Source organism: Trametes versicolor (assembly GCF_000271585.1).
Source record: "Trametes versicolor FP-101664 SS1 unplaced genomic scaffold TRAVEscaffold_4, whole genome shotgun sequence".
In the NCBI taxonomy this organism is placed as follows: Eukaryota; Fungi; Basidiomycota; class Agaricomycetes; order Polyporales; family Polyporaceae; genus Trametes; species Trametes versicolor.
In genome coordinates, this window is record NW_007360324.1 from 3,073,696 (window position 1) to 3,090,491 (window position 16,796).

General features: G+C 57.4%; 5 protein-coding genes and 1 non-coding gene across 6 annotated transcripts; 2 read left to right on the plus strand and 4 right to left on the minus strand.

The window, feature by feature from the left end:
• Window positions 1-376: 376 nt before the first annotated feature.
• TRAVEDRAFT_58032 (uncharacterized protein) lies at window positions 377-1,181 on the minus strand (the record flags this gene model as incomplete). Its single annotated transcript, XM_008038307.1, has 4 exons — window positions 377-803; window positions 858-917; window positions 989-1,072; window positions 1,137-1,181. The coding sequence occupies 4 exons, from the start codon at window positions 1,176-1,178 to the stop codon at window positions 621-623; spliced, it is 369 nt and encodes a 122-aa protein (XP_008036498.1). The 3' UTR covers window positions 377-620.
• A 936-nt stretch (window positions 1,182-2,117) lies between these two features.
• On the plus strand, window positions 2,118-2,623 carry TRAVEDRAFT_46265 (uncharacterized protein; the record flags this gene model as incomplete). Its single annotated transcript, XM_008038203.1, has 6 exons — window positions 2,118-2,134; window positions 2,185-2,227; window positions 2,280-2,291; window positions 2,349-2,437; window positions 2,498-2,520; window positions 2,577-2,623. 6 exons carry the CDS (start codon window positions 2,118-2,120, stop codon window positions 2,621-2,623), a joined length of 231 nt encoding a protein of 76 aa, XP_008036394.1.
• A 3,685-nt stretch (window positions 2,624-6,308) lies between these two features.
• On the minus strand, window positions 6,309-6,857 carry TRAVEDRAFT_46266 (uncharacterized protein; the record flags this gene model as incomplete). Its single annotated transcript, XM_008038204.1, has 3 exons — window positions 6,309-6,320; window positions 6,380-6,440; window positions 6,514-6,857. The coding sequence occupies 3 exons, from the start codon at window positions 6,855-6,857 to the stop codon at window positions 6,309-6,311; spliced, it is 417 nt and encodes a 138-aa protein (XP_008036395.1).
• A 740-nt stretch (window positions 6,858-7,597) lies between these two features.
• Window positions 7,598-7,679, minus strand: TRAVEDRAFT_t56. Its single transcript has one exon. It is a non-coding gene; the product is annotated as a tRNA-Gln (tRNA).
• A 748-nt stretch (window positions 7,680-8,427) lies between these two features.
• Window positions 8,428-12,071, plus strand: TRAVEDRAFT_58033 (alpha-glucosidase). Its single transcript, XM_008038308.1, has 12 exons — window positions 8,428-8,879; window positions 8,931-9,578; window positions 9,633-9,710; window positions 9,762-9,866; window positions 9,917-10,048; window positions 10,104-10,121; window positions 10,181-10,205; window positions 10,261-10,351; window positions 10,404-10,619; window positions 10,673-10,955; window positions 11,013-11,083; window positions 11,139-12,071. The coding sequence occupies exons 1-12, from the start codon at window positions 8,642-8,644 to the stop codon at window positions 11,922-11,924; spliced, it is 2,691 nt and encodes an 896-aa protein (XP_008036499.1). The 5' UTR covers window positions 8,428-8,641; the 3' UTR covers window positions 11,925-12,071.
• A 113-nt stretch (window positions 12,072-12,184) lies between these two features.
• Window positions 12,185-16,345, minus strand: TRAVEDRAFT_71224 (uncharacterized protein). The gene is made up of 5 exons (XM_008038917.1): window positions 16,292-16,345; window positions 16,129-16,243; window positions 15,783-16,070; window positions 14,877-15,694; window positions 12,185-14,813 (listed from the first exon to the last, which is right to left on the minus strand). Exons 1-5 carry the CDS (start codon window positions 16,297-16,299, stop codon window positions 12,326-12,328), a joined length of 3,717 nt encoding a protein of 1,238 aa, XP_008037108.1. The 5' UTR covers window positions 16,300-16,345; the 3' UTR covers window positions 12,185-12,325.
• Window positions 16,346-16,796: the final 451 nt, after the last annotated feature.

Below are 16,796 nucleotides of genomic sequence, written 5' to 3' on the forward strand. Positions count from 1 at the left end.
AGTTCGATGCGGCAAGAAGTTTACTCGCCGGAGAAACCGCCAATCTACGGCGGTTCGTGCCGGATACGGACAGGGAACATGCACCCACACCGCCGTTCTAACGGGCCGCCGTAAGTGCCAGTGTGCATGTGCCATGTGGGCTGTCGCTCCGGGCATTCGCCCTACGCGAGTCATTCCCTGTGGCACATCGTAAGTAGTCAGGGAAGTCAATCAGCGCGTCGTAGCATCATGGCGGCTCCTCCCGCCGGCGGATCAGCCAACTGATGGTGCCCACAAAACCCATCTATTCCTAGTCCGAGCTCGGAGAGTGCTTCACGGCAGCGCCGCGAACGCGACATACCATGGGTACATGATCGCACGGTGTCATTACGAAGGGAACGTTGCTACCTCCAGTACGTGGCCGTAATTCATGCCGGGAAGGCCCGCAACAGAGCCAGAGCTCGCGGACCGCTCGAGGCGGTGTCGGGAGCAGCGGCGCCGGACAGTGATTGTGCACGTCGTGGCGACCAACGAAGGGTGAACAGACCGCGATGACGACAGTTGAGTGTGTGTCCAACGGGTAGACGTGAGGCCGCTCGGGGCATCGAAGGTATCACTTCATGAACTGGACCGGGGCGGGCTCATCCGAAGGTGACACGCTTCCTGGTGGACGTTCCACTCGGTTTCGCAGGTGTTTCTCCGGCCCCACTGTGTGCGCCAGCGGCGTTTCCGCCAGGAACGGAGACACGGGCTTTCTTCCGGATTTTAGCCTTCTCTCGTTTGGCGTGCGCGGCCTGCGCAGCTACGGCGGCCTTCGCACGATCCTGAGTCAAGAGTTCAGCATCACAGTCATTCACCATGCGGGATCAATCGCTTACCAGTCTCTCTTTGGACGACGTGGTGTGTTTTTCAGTAGGCTTTTTTGGAGCTACTACTGCCTGTCATTCTCCGTGTGAGTCGGGGTGTCGTGTATCCGCTGTTGCCTGCACCGGCAGGGTTGCACACTCACTTTACTCTTACGGACTTCCACCCTTGCTCGTGTTTTCTTTTCCTGGACATCTGCCACACTCTTCGCGAGTTCTACGGCGGCATCCTAGAGGTTGAGAATGCATTCTCAGTACCGCGTCCGAGAGCAATGCTTTTTGAGTCGGACTTGCCTTGTTGTCTACGTAAACCTTGGATTTGCGGTTTTTACCCATGAGAAAAAAATTGTTCCTGGTTCACCTAGCAGTCATTACCGAGATTTTAGCCGCACGCTTACCTCCGAGGAGGTCACTGTACTCACGGAGGTTCAGGCGGGTGTCTCACAGTGCCGTGACGGCAGCCCGACAGTGCGCGAATCGAACTGGAAATTCGTCGTCGCCCTGGGACGAGCACAGCTTTCGGGCACATGGCAGTGCCAAATCGGGCGATAGGGACGCCCTCCTCCGAGCGCCCAAACACTTCGAGTCGCTGCTCGGTGCGTGTTGTTCCTCCTCCCCCGCCCGCTCACTCTGTTCCGTCCATGGTGCGCCCTTCGCAGAGCCTAACCCACGCGCGCCGGAGTTAACGCTCGCGGCTCGCACTTCTCGACATCCAATCTGCTGGTCGCGAATGCTCCGCCCGCCTCACCAGCGCACGCCGCTGTGCTGCCCCCGGGGCACCGGAGGACTACCTCGACAGATCTTGGACGCCAGCACCTGAGACACCCATGTGCTTACCACAACTCGAGGTATCAAGTCTTGGAACGCGCAGACGCGTCGAGTGGCCCTGATGATGTTCGAACCGTTCCGTCTCCTGAGCACGCGCGCTGCTTAACCCTTCTGTGTCTTTGTCACGCTTATCCTAAACCATGTCTAAACCATCTGTACCGCCCCTATCGACTGTCGGTAATCTGCGCTCCAATAATTGCTTCTCACACGTATGATCTCGCGCTTGGATGTGGAAGCCCGGTTGCGTGCAGCTAGCGAAGTCTGAACATCATCGCACTTCTCAGGTGTGCCCGGTGCTTCTTCGCCCCTTTAGCATAGGTGAGGTGCGATCTTGCTTTGCGGTATATAAAGGCTGCTCTTTGCAGAGATGAACCGTCAGTGCACCTACATACACTCTCAAGCACCTACAGCCCTCTCAAAATCCCTTACAGCACCCTACTCTCCACAATGTGCTACATTCGCCAGTGCGTACAGACTTCGACCTCCAAAGAGCTCAACGCTGACATCGACGTAGGGTTTGCTACGTCTACACTAAGTGTGGGCACGCGCAACCCATGGTGAGTTTTCTCGACCTCGCGCGTGGGTTATAAACTTACTTGGTGCTCGCAGCCCGACGAGCAGGTATGCTCATAGCCATATACCACCCGGACTAGTCTGACACGCCGCGGTGGAACATAGGTCCCTTGCAACAGCCCCCGCTGCAAATTTAGCCCCGCGCACCCGAAGAGCTGCGGTGGCGCATCCTGCAAACAAACCTGCAAGCAAATGTGAGTCTGTCTTCGGTTCCGCAAGGCGCTGCAATGCTCACCACCGCGGTCTTGACACAGACGTCAATATCCACAGCAGATGTGTAAGTACCGAATCAGTGACTGTGCCTCCACTGTTCTCACCCACGTCGCCTTGTAGCACCGCAAATTGCTGGCTGCTGTCCCGGGTGTGGCGGCCGCCGTTAAACGCGGTTAGCCCCTTAAAGGAGCATCCATCTAGTCATCCCGCCCTTTCTTGGACTTCTTGCATGCGGACCTCTTGACTCATTGCATACCTAACGTATTGCTACACTAATCCTTAATACTGGTATTGTGCTCTGGACATGTACACGCTACACGCTCTCCAGTATCTATGATCGCTTTCTTGCGTCAATGACATGATCACGTTGCTATTTACAGGTCGGCCGAGTTACCCCTCCGTCAACTTCTCGTATGATATCTTCAACACTTGACGACAAGCCTACAATCAGCGTTAGCGATTCTTCCCTCGGACTCGTACCACCGTCGCTTCCCCTGAGCGGCGGGCGAACGTTAGCCTCCCTAGTACATCGGAACTCTCGGCCTGTCAGTGAGCACCACCACAGTGCCGCCGCATACCTCCTATGTACCGCTTTGGCGTGCTTTAGGCGGCTGCGCGTCGGGTGGGGATCTCGGTCAGAGCAATAGTGGCCTCGATGCGATGCCGGCCCTCCCCCCTCTGACCAGCCCATACGAAGGGGCTCGTAGCCGCGTGTGCGGGCGTCGATCTGGCCATCAAAGAATGTGTACCTTCGTCGTGCCTGAAAGCCAAAAGCGGCAGGCGTGGTACTTCCCTGCCGCGATCCTCGAACTTCTGAGCACCGTAGCCTGTGCGCATATGTCCCACTTGTGATACCCGCGCCGCACTCGACTGCGCATCCGTCATGGGCGCATCGCATTGAGTGTCAATGCAGCTAAGAGTCATCTCATGTTTCCGAACAACCGTCACAATTAGCCTCAGGCTGCCAGGCGCAGCTATTTCCTGTCGATGCTTCAGTCCGGCTGCTCAAAATGAGGGGTACATAGCGCTCGCACGTGAAAAATACTAGACATTATGTCTGCCGGGCGACGGTACTTGAAAGCACTGCTTCCAGGACAGGCCGATAGAACCCGCCGCACCGCCGCATACGGGATCGTCGGCGAGGCCATTTCGGCCTCCTAGAGTCGTGTGCTCTCAGGTACTATGTAGGATGTCGGCGATGACGACACCGTGAGGATGGAGTTTATTGAAAACTCCCGAGGCAGCGCAGTAACTCACCCTGAAACATTGCTCCCTATGTTTGATAGCGACGCGTGGGCGTGCTGTCAAACGTTCGCTTCCGTGCTGTGCTATGGTAGCTAACTCCGTAGCGCGACACACACGAGCTGTCGTGTGCAGCCCGACACATGGCATACGTTGACAACGGCCCAAACTGCGACCTGCCGAGACGTGCCTCAGACTTCAGTGCGTGCCACTGGACGTCCCCATCTGTCACGCAGCGAGCGCCAAGAGTGTTGAGTCAAAAAGTTAAATCCGCACCTGGACGTAGATGCCGAGAGCGGGGCGCCATATGGAACTCCCGATCGTTCGCACCGCTGCGACGCAGGTAAGGCTTCTTGTGTCCGAAGATGGATGTGTCTGCAGAGTAGATGCAGCGGCATGGTCTATGATTGCGCACTCGTGCCAATGTCAGCACGCTCGTCAACTGTCCGGGCTTAACTTACCGCGGGCTCCGATGTCCACCTGCGTACTAGAAGATGTGCTTTACGCTTTCTCAGATTGCTGCCAACAGTGGAGAGGCCGCGCAGATCGGGCAGCACTGGATATCGAAGGCAGAACGCACAGAGTTCCCCGAAAAGCGCTTCGGGTGGAAGCCAGACCGCAGGATGGAAGCAGCGTCCGTTTGGTTCGTTGAATACCGCGCGCAGTGCGCAGGGGGTATGTATCACGTCGTCGTGGGTACTAGGAGGCCCGCACGAGATATGCCGACGTCCGGGCGGCCGGTATGCTCGGAAGTGCACTAGTGGCACGATAGATGAGGTTAAGAAGCGGGTATGCGGTAGCGGCGCCCAGACTGCGGACCTGCGGGAGACGTATGTGCGCTGTCGAATTAGACCCTTGGCCTATCATTTTGCGGCCTGCTGCTGTGTACAGGTCATTGTTGCGACAGCTCAACTTCCAGTGTACCACATGGGACGTGCGTCCCCCGACTGCGCACACATTGAAGATGGAAAACGATGCGAACGATCTGGATGGATGGCGGCGCCAAAAGAAGGAAGGAGGGGCCGGTCCTGAATTCTCGTGATTATCAACATTGTCGCACTCACTACGACTTACGTAGTTTCATCCCAGCTTCCAGAACAGAAGGGAGCCGTTGAAGGGATCGTATCCTGCTGACGGCCTCAGTACATTGCACTAGACCATGCTAGGTGGATGGATAGGTGATCTGTTTGAATTTTGGAGTCAGAAACTGCGGTTCAAGCTCATCGAAAAGAATAGCAGAAACATACCACCATCTTTCGAAGGCGATTGAGACTCTTGGAGAGCTGGTATTTTGGGAAAGCGGGGCCGAGTGTAGCCCATGCCGGCGAGCGGAGGTGCGGCAAGAGCAGCACGAGCGCCCATGGCATTCCTGAGATGTCGCCGCACCTTGAACCACGGTGAAGCGACTATCACATAGCAATGCTACGTCAAAGCGGCTTTGATGCATGAGTGGCGTTGCAAGTTCATGGCCACAAGCGTTTGGCGGATGGTCAGCGGCCTTGGGCCTCCGTCGCTGCCTTCCATCCAGATTTCACAACGTAAGAGAAGCCGAATTGCCCGAATCAATTCCAACTCAGATGTAGCGCACACATGTCATCGCGAGCCCGCTGGCAGTGCCGTACTGTACGAGCTGGTCAGTGGCACGACGTAGGCCGGGCGCTGCTAGATGTCTGAGCTTCTTCTGGCCAATGTTGCAGCGGCCAGACACACCTTTCCACACCGAAGCAGCGTAGAATTACGCTCTAAATGATCCACGGACGAGCTTTGTATGAGAGAGGGGCAGAAGTGCAGTCTGTGGGATCCGAACTCATAGGGATGATGGTGGTTGATGCCAAAGCACGAGTCGGGCGCCTGATGCCGCCCACTCTTGAACTTGAACTTCATGGAACTGACATGACAGCAAATCCCCATTCCCCCTGTTCCGACATCTGTGGCTCTTGATTGATGCAGTACGTTCCGTGCGGAGTGCATACGATGTTACGCTTGTATGATTTGCAGCTCAGGCACATGCATGCTTAGGTGCAACGTCAACCAGTGGCCAGCGGACATGACTCAGGCATTGCAACAATCGCCATTCGATTCGGAGCAAGCCTAGTGCTCTCACAAACCTTGCTCATCAGATAAGTGATTTTCAATTTCAAACTGTAGACGCAAAATGTAAGGTGAGCAATCGTTTCTCGTCTAAAACCTTCACGCTCGCACTCACGCCAAGCCAACGTTGATGAGCAAAAATCCACCCCAGCAGACGCACTTCGAGTAACGGAATCCCAAATACGCACCATGACACTACAAGCGACACCATCCGTAGAATAGCCTATTTCCCGCACCATCAGCCGCAGGAACTGCGCCATACCTTGGATCTCCGCTGCATACGTGTCCCGAATCCTGTCGGCAGGCCCGATCCGTTTAGCCCCCGTGCGGTATTTCTGCTCGACGATGAGCAGCGACGCCAGGACGTGATCTTGCACACTCTCGACCGCTGACTGGAGAGATAGCGAGGGCAGCTTGACGATGTCCCCGCATACGACTTGGGAGCGCTTCGCCGACCAGTACCACGCAATATGTAGATACGAACGAGTTCTCCTCAGCGTGGAGGTGTGTATAGTGTATTCAGCTATTGACCTTTCTTATATAGAGAATTAGGTCCACGTTCAGTGGGCCCTGGCCAGGGAGATACTCACCGCAAGCTCGTGCATGCTGGTGGGCTTCCGAATGTAGCGAACCTCGCCAGACCCCGGGAAGCTACAACGAAGTTCAACGCATGGTCAGCCCGACGCTGGTGAAATACCGTGTTTACAACGCAGGTGAGACCCACTTTGCGCTGAACGTGTTGCCTTGCAGCCACTTCTTCGTCATTATCTCCTGCATACCGGCGAACGTCACGGCATCCGGGAGGATCTCGTTCCTGTCGATGCGTGCGGCTCGTACTAGGTTGGTCGGCGCACCACCGTTCGGCTGTAAAGGCTCATCGATGGGTCCTGCCTGAAATAGCTCTGTGCGCGACATGGAGCGGCCTGTTCTGATGCAGCATATGACCATCGTGCCGCCTTTGACCAAGAGGTTCGCATTGGTCAAGCTGTCGTGATCGAAGACGAGCTCGATATGGGCTCGCCGGTCAGGCCACTCGGACGAATTGACGTGGGTGAGCTGTGAGTCCATGGCGGTATTGAATGGAGGTATAGATGTTGAAATACTATGTCCAGGAGGCCCCTTGGGTGCTAAATGTTGATTAAGAAGTCGTGGGGGTATGTCTTGCACAGTCAAACCATGCTTATGACATTATCTTTGATTGAAGAGACGCTAGACATGGCGGCCTCCTACAACCTGCTTACATGCAGGAAGGTTATCCACGTTACCTGAGCCTGCGAAGGTTAATTCTGCGGCCTGAAATTCGCGGGCGCCAAACCTACCGGCAAATGCTGAAACTGCTGAAATATCGAGAATATTCGGGTTCTCCGAGTCTCAACGGTCACGCACCCGATTGTGAGTAGCGCGTAACTAGATCCAAATAAACTTGCGCCCTATATGAGTGGGCAATGGACGGTCAATTTGTTGCTCGGGATATTCTAGAAATTGTGTAGCGCAGCTGTTCGGGTACAAGCGCCCGCACCCGCCGACGCGACGTCGCGCGCCCGCGCAGCTCAGAGTTCACAAATAAGTATACGCAAAAAAGCGGTAGAGGGAACTGCAAGCTCGGATAGCACTCTGAGATTGTAAGTAGCGAGGACAGAAAATATGCGATGCTGAAAACAGGTGTACAATCAGGCTCAGGTCAGTGCCGACATAAGTCGGCACTTCTGGTATGTTCTATTTCCTGAAGTCGATCGAACATTCGATAGTCGTCTAATGCACGTCCAGAGATGGGGGCAAGTAGCAAAACTCTTCTCGTGGAAAAACTCAGGTACTACCAGGGTTCGAACCTGGGTTCCGGGAATATGTTGAAATCAAAATCCCGAGTGATAACCACTACACTATAGTACCGTATGGGCCTTTTAGTTGTACGTGATTATGATGGCAACATAAATTCAACGTAGCTAGGTTCGCTACCGAAAGTCTTTTCTGTCGAGTCGACCATCTTGACATGACCCCCTCTTGTTTCCCGACCACCATCGACCAGGCCAAGATGCCGCAGCATACGAGTCTCACCGCCATCATAACGATAGCCAAGCTTAACCGGTCGACATATAATGCGACTCACTGCACGGAAGCTGACTGAAGCCGGTGCCTTGAACGTTCGACTCCTTGCGAGCATCGGCCCCTGCAACTACATACGATATCGAACGCTTTGAATCGACCAGTCAGCAAACCGGACCGATGAGGCACCCAGCAAAATGACACCGCCTGCGATGAAACAGCGGTCGACGTTGAGCCCAGGGGATGGAATAAATCACATGAATTGGCTACCCCGCCCCCGCCAAGCCCCGCCCCCGAACCCCGGACGAGCGGGGGGCGCCCCGCACCAGATATGGACTGTTGCCTGGGGCGGCATCGATGGACGAGACCTTATCCGACAATCCCCGCAAGGTCCGCGTGGCCGACGCGCCTCGGCATCCTGCTCGATGATCGAATGAGTCTCCGGGTCTTGCCAAAACATGGTCGACTCTCGGAGCAGCGGCCGTCGTTCTCCCACCTCTGATAGGGTAGAGCGCGTCGGCCTCAGGTACACCAGGCTCATCGCGCCCCCGCCGTCATCATTATTCCTCAGAGTCCCTGCGCCTCTTGGGCGGCCATCAGAAGCGAGCATGCGCTCGCTCGCGCTCACCCGCGTCACATGGACCCCCTCTTCGGTCAAGTGAGCCCAGCACAAGCAGAGCGACGTCGGACGATGCGAATAGGGAAGCCAAGAGGCCTGCCGCGATGCCCGACGTCAGCGTCCTGCGACGCGTTATAAACGACGGTGTCACCGCTCGGGTTCTCTCGTACGAACGTGCACCTTCCCCACCATGTTCCTCCGTACACTTCGCGCTGCGCTCCCCTACGCGGTGCTCGGCCAGTTGGCACTTCTGTCGAGCGCGACAGTCACTGACCCCGCCGCCCTCGACGCGTGTCCTGGGTACAAAGCGAAGAACGTGTTCACGTTTGGTCCCAAGCTCACAGCGGACCTCGTCCTCGCCGGGAAGGCTTGCAATGTCTTCGGAAACGATATCGAGAAGCTCAAGCTCGAGGTCACTTACGAGAACAGTAAGCTTTTACCTGTCTCTGATTCTATTACGCGTTCTGACAGTGCTACAGAGGAGCGGATTCATGTCAAGATCACGAATCCGGCGGATGCACGCTATGAAGTGCCCGAAGCTGTCTTCCCCCGGCCACACGCCGACGTCTTCGCGTCGCCGCACAGCGCCGCGATCCGCTTCAACTACACGGCATCCCCGTTCTCATTCTCCATCTACCGTGCGTCGACGCATGAAGTTCTCTTCTCGACCGCGTCGCACCCCATCATCTTCGAGCCGCAATACCTGCGCGTGAAGACGAACCTCCCCACGGAAGCGAACATCTACGGTCTCGGCGAGCACACCGATAGCTTCCGCCTTCCGACGCACAACTACACGCGCACCATGTGGTCGCGCGACGCGTACGGGGTACCCCAGGGATCTAACCTTTACGGCAACCACCCGATCTACTACGAGCACAGGACCACCGGTACTCATGGTGTCTTCCTCCTGAACTCGAACGGTATGGACATCAAGATCAACGACACCGAAGGTCTCGGAACGACTCTGGAGTACAACGTCATCGGAGGTGTTCTCGACTTTTACTTCCTGGCGGGAAGCGAGAGCGATCCCACCGAGGTGGCGCGTCAATACGCGGACGTTGCTGGTACGCCCGCGGAGGTGCCGTATTGGTCCTTCGGCTTCCATCAGTGCCGGTTTGGGTACCAAAGTACGTGGTTATGAGCTTTGGAGTACTGACCACGTCGCTAACGACTTTGTGCAGACTTCGTGGACGTCGCGGGTGTCATCGCGAACTACTCGGCGGCCGGCATCCCTCTTGAGACGATGTGGACTGACATCGGTACGTTGTCTCATAACTACTTCCTGTGTTTGCAGCTAATTGTTTTGTCAGACTACATGTACAAGCGCCGCGTCTTCACTCTCGATCCGGACTACTTCCCACTGGACAGGATGCGCGAGATCGTCGACTACCTTCACAAGCATGACCAACACTTCAGTACGTTCGCACAACTCAGTTTCGTTGCCAATAGTTAACATGCCATACAGTTCTCATGACTGACCCGGCTGTTGCGTATGTGAACGATGGGACTTACGGGCCCTTCGATCGTGGTACCAAGGACGATATCTTCTTGAAGGCCGCGAACGGCAGCAGTCCGTTCTTGGGCGCAGTTTGGCCCGGTAAGCTCAATCATCACGTACATTTGCATGAGCTAATCATTGAGCGACACGATAGGTGTGACGGTCTTTCCCGGTAAGTGACTGCTGATAGCGAACTAGAATCGTCGGGCTGATTACAACTTGAATTTGTAGATTGGTTCAACAAGAAAACTCAGGAGTGCGTTGAATTATATTCGTATGCATGTGCAAAGCTGATATGAACCTTGATACAGTTACTGGAACAACGAGTTCAAGCTGTTCTATAACCCGGAGACTGGTCTCGACATTGACGGCGTGTGGATCGATATGAACGAACCTGCCAGCGTGCGTTCACATGCGTCGTTATGCACAACTTCCACTAACCTTCCCGATGTAGTTCTGCAATTACCCTTGTACCGACCCCTTCGCGCAGGCTGAGGAGCAGATCCTCCCTCCTCCGCGTACTACTCTGCCCCCGGCGCACGATTCTCCCATCTTCGGCGGTTCCGCGCTTCAGAAGCGCGTAGACCACAGCCACGATGACGTTCAGAACCCGCCCTACGCCATCGCGAACTCTGCGGGCACTGGTGCGCTCTCAGACAAGACCGCCTACGTGAGTGGGTTTGAGCTAAGTTCGGAAATCTGCTTACTGACCTGTTCTCGTAGACCGATGCTGTCCACGCGAACGGGCTCATCGAGTACGACACGCACAACTTGTACGGCACTATGATGTCGACGGCGACCCGCGACGCGATGGTGTCGCGCCGCCCTGGCGAGCGCCCGCTCATCATCACGCGCTCGACATTCGCGGGCGCGGGCTCGCGCGTCGGAAAGTGGCTCGGCGACAACTTGAGCGAGTGGGCTCAGCTGCGACAGTCGCTTTCCGGTATTCTTGGCATGGCCGGTGTATACCACATCCCTATGGTCGGCGCCGATATCTGCGGTTTCGGTATGTCGATCCAAGCTCAACTGGTATGGATCTCGCGCTGACGGGCGTAAAACGCAGGCGCAAACACCACTGAGACCCTCTGCGCTCGCTGGGCGATGGTCGGCGCGTTCTACCCCTTCATGCGCAACGTGAGCATCTACGTACCAATGCGATGCTGCTTCATACTGATATCCAGATCCACAGCACAACGGCGATACCTCCATTTCCCAAGAGTTCTACCGCTGGCCCACAGTCGCCCAGGCCGCGCGCAATGCGCTCGACGTCCGCTACCGCCTGCTCGACTACATCTACACCGCCTTCCACACGGCGCACACGAGCGGCACGCCCGTGCTGCACCCGCTCTGGTACCAGTTCCCGAAGGACGCGAACACGTTCGCGATCGACACGCAGTTCCTCTTTGGGGACTCTATCCTCGTCTCGCCCGTGCTCGAGGAGAACGCGACGAGCGTGCGCGCGTACTACCCCGACGCGCCCTTTTACGACTTCCACACGCTCGCGAAGACACACGTGCAGGGCGGCGGCTTCGTCGAGCACACGGACGTGAACTTCACCTCGATCCCGGTCTCGATCCGCGGCGGCGTCGTGCTGCCTCTGCGCGAGACGGGCGCGCTGACTACTACGGAGCTGCGCAAGACGGACTTTGAGCTTGTCGTCGCGCCCGCGGTGGACGGGACCGCGGCGGGTTCGCTTTACCTCGATGATGGCATTTCAATCACGCCGAAGACGCAGACGAACGTCGCGTTCGCGTACAAGAAGCAGAAGCTCACCGTGAAGGGCACGTTCGGGCACGCGACGGGGGTCAACGTCGCGCGCGTGCGCTTCCTCGATGTCGCAAGCGCACCGAAGAGCGTGAAGCTCAACGGGAAGACGGTCGCGAAGAATGCGATCGCGTTTGACGCGGCGTCGGGCGTTCTGGACGTCGCGCTGAAGACGCCCTTCAAGAGCGGCTTCACCGTCGAGTTCTCGTAATCATCTTGACATTTTCTGGGTGGAGAGCCTCTGGACTCATGTATAAAGTACTTAAACACGCACGCGATGCTTATATCCGCGTAATGACATCTGTAGCATACCAATGGGAAGCTGCGATTTTCTATACCTTGTCATGGTGTCGTCGGTGACCTTGTAAAGATGGCGCAAGAACCAAGAACAGGAAAGTTTTGCAAATTGCCAGGGAGGCGGAGACCTTGAAAAACAAGCTCTTCCAGCTCATGGGGGCGAGGGGGCCTGCTGCAGTATCTTCATTGCCAGACCCGTAGGGCCAAAGCACTAGCTATGTAAGTAAGTGGTACAAGTGTTCAATGAACGTAGAGTCCGACATCGTCCGTAGATACAGATTCAACTACAAAGCGTTACAGAGCATGTACAGTAAATCATTGCTGGAGGAACTTGGCCAGAGATTGTCCAGCGATCATCTTCGCAGCCCCTTTCCCGAGGTTCTCCTCCAGCTTCTGCCAATCATCACTCTTCAGACGCGCGAGGGTTCCAAACTCAACGCCGCCCCCGAACCCGTTGCTCAATTGCGATACGATAGGGGATGCCACAGGCGCACTCTCCCGACGCGACTGCCCCAAGCTCTCGCGCTCACGCTTGAGGTGCTTCGCAGCCCTCGTGTTCTTCGGCGGCGAGTACTGCGTGTCGACGCTCGAGTTCCGCTTGTCCACCACCGGCTGGATGAACAGGCGATGCCGCTTGCGCGAGTCGCGCGCCGGAACGTGCGACGCGTCGATGCGGCTGCTCTCCGCGAGCGGCGCCTCGTCCGCCAGGTCGAAGCTCGCCCCGTCCTGGGGCCACTCTGGCGGATGCGTGAGCTCGCGCTCGACCTCCGCCTCTTCCTCCGCAGGTGCGCCCTCTTCCTCCTCTTCCTCGTCGTGCTCCTCATCGTGCTCCTCGTCGGACATGAGCTCGGAGAGCGCCTCGCTCGCGCGGTCGTTCGCGCCCTCGCGCATCTCGCGCAGCACGTTGTCCGCGAGCTGCAGCGAGCCCGTCTCGAGGTACACCGCGCGCACGGTGTCCTCGTTGAAGCCGTGGTTGCGCGCCATGATGTGCAACGCGGCGTTCATCCCGAGCTCCTTCACCATCTCGAGCTCGCTCTCGGGGAGCGTGTCCGCGAGGGACGCGTTCGCGGACCGTGCGGACTTCGCGGGCGAGACGGAGCGCGAGAGCGCTTTGGTGTAGGGGATGGACGGGGTGCGCGCGTGGCCGAAGGGGAGGGCGCCGAAGGCGAGGCTGAGCGCGGAGTAGTTCGCTAGGTGGCTGTTGTCGCCGAGGTGGAACCGTGACGGGAGAGAGCGGCGTTTGGGCTGCTTGGAGGTGGACGAGTCCACGTGCTGCTCTGGCTGCCAGAAGACGTCCTGGGCAGTGGTGTACCTTCGATGGGCGTCAGCAGGAGGTCGGTCGGCCCGTCCCTTGCCCTTGTCAACTCGAGGTGCCGGATCGCGCGACCCAGAGGCAACCGCGGGGAAGAGCTGACCTCGTTGTACGGCGACACCAGATTGTGAATCGCCCTTGTCGGCGAGGGGCGAGCTGTCTGGATGGTCGGATGGAGAGGCTGAGATGATCGAGTCTGGGGAGGGTTTGCTAGGTTCGGGGAAGGGGTGTCTTCCCTCTGCGCGCAGCAATTCCTCTAACCTCGCGCTATCGATCTCCCCCAGAGGAGCACGCTTGGGTCGCGGAACTTGAGCTTGAGGCTTAGATGCCGACCTCGTTCCGCTAGGCCCAGCGACTGGATGTCCGGGATCCAGGAGGCTCCGGAAGCGCGATACGTCCGCCTTGGGCAGTGGGTTGACGTGAGTACCAATTGGACGGCGCACTGGCGACGGCGCGACGTGCTGGCTAAACGGATGGGGGACTTGGCTGAAAGGGTGATGCTGCGACTGCGCGAGCCAGGTGTTATCGTCTGCATCGTCGCCATCGTCGACCTCCATATCGTCGTCGCTGGTGGGAGAACGGTCGTCTTGCGCCACACTCTGTGACTGCGATGCCGGTGGGCCAGGCTCGGTCGCCTGGTCTTCGTCCTTGTCTTCGTCCTCATCCTCATCTGCCGCTGCGGCTGCCAGGAGCTTTCCGCGGGGGAACGGGGTGCCCTTCGGACGACGATCAACCCTGCGTTCGACCGTGTGCACTGTTCGGACGCTCACGGTCTTAGTCGTCACTGTCCGCTCGCGCTGCTTGCCTTCAGACACGCCCATCGGGCTCGGAGTCGCCGGGGGCGGAGGACGCTGCTTCGCCTTCCCGCTGCTCTTCCGGCGAACGGGCGGCCACTGCGCGAGTTCCGATTCGTGCTCCTCGTCGTGCTCGTCTGCTTCAGGGACGTATGCGGGAGTGTCTTGCACACCGATCACGTCGGCCTCGTCGTCAAAGTTGACGCCGGATCGCCTGGGGCCCTTGCCGGTAGGGCTGGTGCGGGGTCGCCCGCGAGAGTCCGAGAAAGCCTTGTTGAATGGCCCTTCGACGAGACGTGGGGGCTGGCGTGGCCCCGTCCGATCGTGCGCGTGGTGACGAGCTTCCGCTTCGGCTGTCGGGGAGCTTGGGTTCCTGCCTTTGGTCCCTTGCGCGGGTGGTGGTGTCCCGAAGAAGTCGTCTGCTGCTGCTCTCTTGATGCGCTTTGCGTGCTGCCGAGGGCCAGGGCGTGGATCTTGATGTCGCGCTGCGGCCTCCTGCGTGGGTGACAGTTCTGGAGTGACCAGCGGGTCATCAATATGGCGGATACGAGTGTTAGGTTTACGGGCAGGCGGACCATGAGACTCGGTGTAGCGATTAGCAGACGAAGAGGCAGCGTTTACGCCAGATGGGCCCGCGACAGGAGCTTCTTCTTGAGGACGGTCGGTAGCCTCGAACGTTTCCTGGTCCATCTCCACTCTGCGAACAAACACGTCAGTCAAAGGGTTACGCAACATTGGCTCCACGCTGGGCGGCACATACCCCTGATCTTCGTTTTCCGACTCCGGGACTGCCAGCGGGTCGTCCCTTTGATCTACCTCCATCGTATCCTGCGGGCGAGCCACGCCCTCGGCAGGTTTGCCATCGTCCTCCAGCAATTCATCGAGCTCGTCCTGTTCCTTCTCGGAGTCGCTAAACGTAGACTCCTGCTCCCCTGCTGGGGCGGGTTCGTCGTCGTCGGCAGCCGACGCGACCGGAGGCGAGTCGAAAATCTCGTTGCGGTAGTCATCGGAGCCCACAGGGCCGTCAGGCTCCTCCGCGCTTTCGTCCTCTTCGTCGGATCCGACCACCTCATCCTCATCTTCATGCGCGTCATCTTCTTGGAGCGGGCCATCCGCATCCGCGGCCTTATCTGCAACCTCGTCCTCTACGTCGTCGGCTACTGCTGTCTGCGAGCGGGTGGAGGGACCAGGATCCTCTTCTCGGTCAACAGCCACTCGGGTTTCTTCCACGCGCTTCTTCTTCACCGGTCGCCCTTCCTCATTCTTCGCTTCACTCGCACGCGCTCGCTTGCGCGTCTGTTCGGGGACAGGAGGGGGTACTGGCTTACGCTGTCCAGTCTGCGCTTGTGCTTTGCTCTGCTTGCCGACTTGGCTGCGCACCTGCGCGGAGACCCGCGGCCCCGTCGATAGCCCCGGAACGCCCTGATTCTCGACTGTTTTCGGTCTTGGCACCTCGTCCTCATCGAAGTCATCTCCGGCGTGGTAACGTCGGACGGCCCAGTCGAAGTACTTAGGGTTCTTCTTATACCGTTCACGCCAGGACTGCCACGAATGTCTCTCTATCCATGGAAGATCGTCCTGTTGAAGAAGTATGGATGTGTGAGCGCTTCATATCAAGGGATGACTTCCAGGTTACAGCAAATGCCTGGATGCTGCACCAACTCACCTGTTCGAGCGCCTGCCAGAACTTCTGCCCATTGAGACTGCCTATCTGAGGGCGTGTGGCGAGATACTCGACTAGATTGTCATCGTCTTCCTGTGAGAATGGGACGCGAGCACGGCCGGGTGATTTCTGTGGGGAAGGGGCCGACGGAGCAGGTATTTGTGAAGGACCATCTCCACCAGACTGGATGTATTTTTTGATCATCGCGTCCATCCTCTTCTGGTTCTTCTGATAGTGTTCTCTCCAGGATTGCCATGGATGGCGTTTGGCCCAGGGCCACTTTCCCTCCTTCTTAATAATTACTGAGATGTCATGGTCACAGTTAACATATATGATAGAGAGCACGTACGTTCGCATAGAGCCTCTGATATAGTGCATTCCCTTGACGCCCCGCCTGCTGGGGATTGTACTTGGCAATGTACTTGGCCAGAAATTCCTCGTGCTTGTGTGTGAATTCCTGACGGCTGCATGTACATGAGCATTGCACGCGGATGGTTCCTAATCCAACTCACACTGGCATGGTGGGACGATTGCCGAGCACCAAAGGTTATGCAAGGATGGCTGGCGTCGGTGACCACGGCGAGTCGTAAAGCAAAGAAAGAAGCAAAGTTACGAGTACAACAGAGAGCAGTGCCAAAGAGGAGAGAGAGAGCAAGGACGGATGGTCATGGAGGTACGAGGTCAAGATGCAGCGCGCGTCAAGCCCGACGCGTCTAGCCACGAGCTCCGCGTCACGTGTCTGTCGCATAAGATCGCGGTCACGTGTACATGCGCGCGACCGGATTTCCGCGTCCGATCCGCCTACCGCGAGTAGACTACATGGAAGGAGTCGAGCTTAAAGAGCCTAAGTGTATTGTAAATGCAGATTATGACCTTAATTGATAGTGTTTTAGTGAGAATCACTCGGGTAACACATCTCATCCACGTTATTCAGATTCCACAGAGCACTGCTTCGCATATATCTTCGTACATCATACAGAAACACTCGAGCACGTTGCATAGAAACGATCCCTCCTA

Coding starts and splice junctions, on each gene's coding strand:
- TRAVEDRAFT_58033 (XM_008038308.1), top strand. CDS start 8,642: ATGTTCCTCCGTACACTTCGCGCTGCGCTCCCCTACGCGGTGCTCGGC. Junction 9,711..9,761: donor GACGATGTGGACTGACATCG/GTACGTTGTCTC, acceptor TTGTTTTGTCAG/ACTACATGTACAAGCGCCGC. Junction 9,867..9,916: donor CAAGCATGACCAACACTTCA/GTACGTTCGCAC, acceptor CATGCCATACAG/TTCTCATGACTGACCCGGCT.
- TRAVEDRAFT_71224 (XM_008038917.1), bottom strand. Junction 16,071..16,128: donor ATCAGAGGCTCTATGCGAAC/GTACGTGCTCTC, acceptor GTAATTATTAAG/AAGGAGGGAAAGTGGCCCTG. Junction 15,695..15,782: donor TCTGGCAGGCGCTCGAACAG/GTGAGTTGGTGC, acceptor CTTCTTCAACAG/GACGATCTTCCATGGATAGA.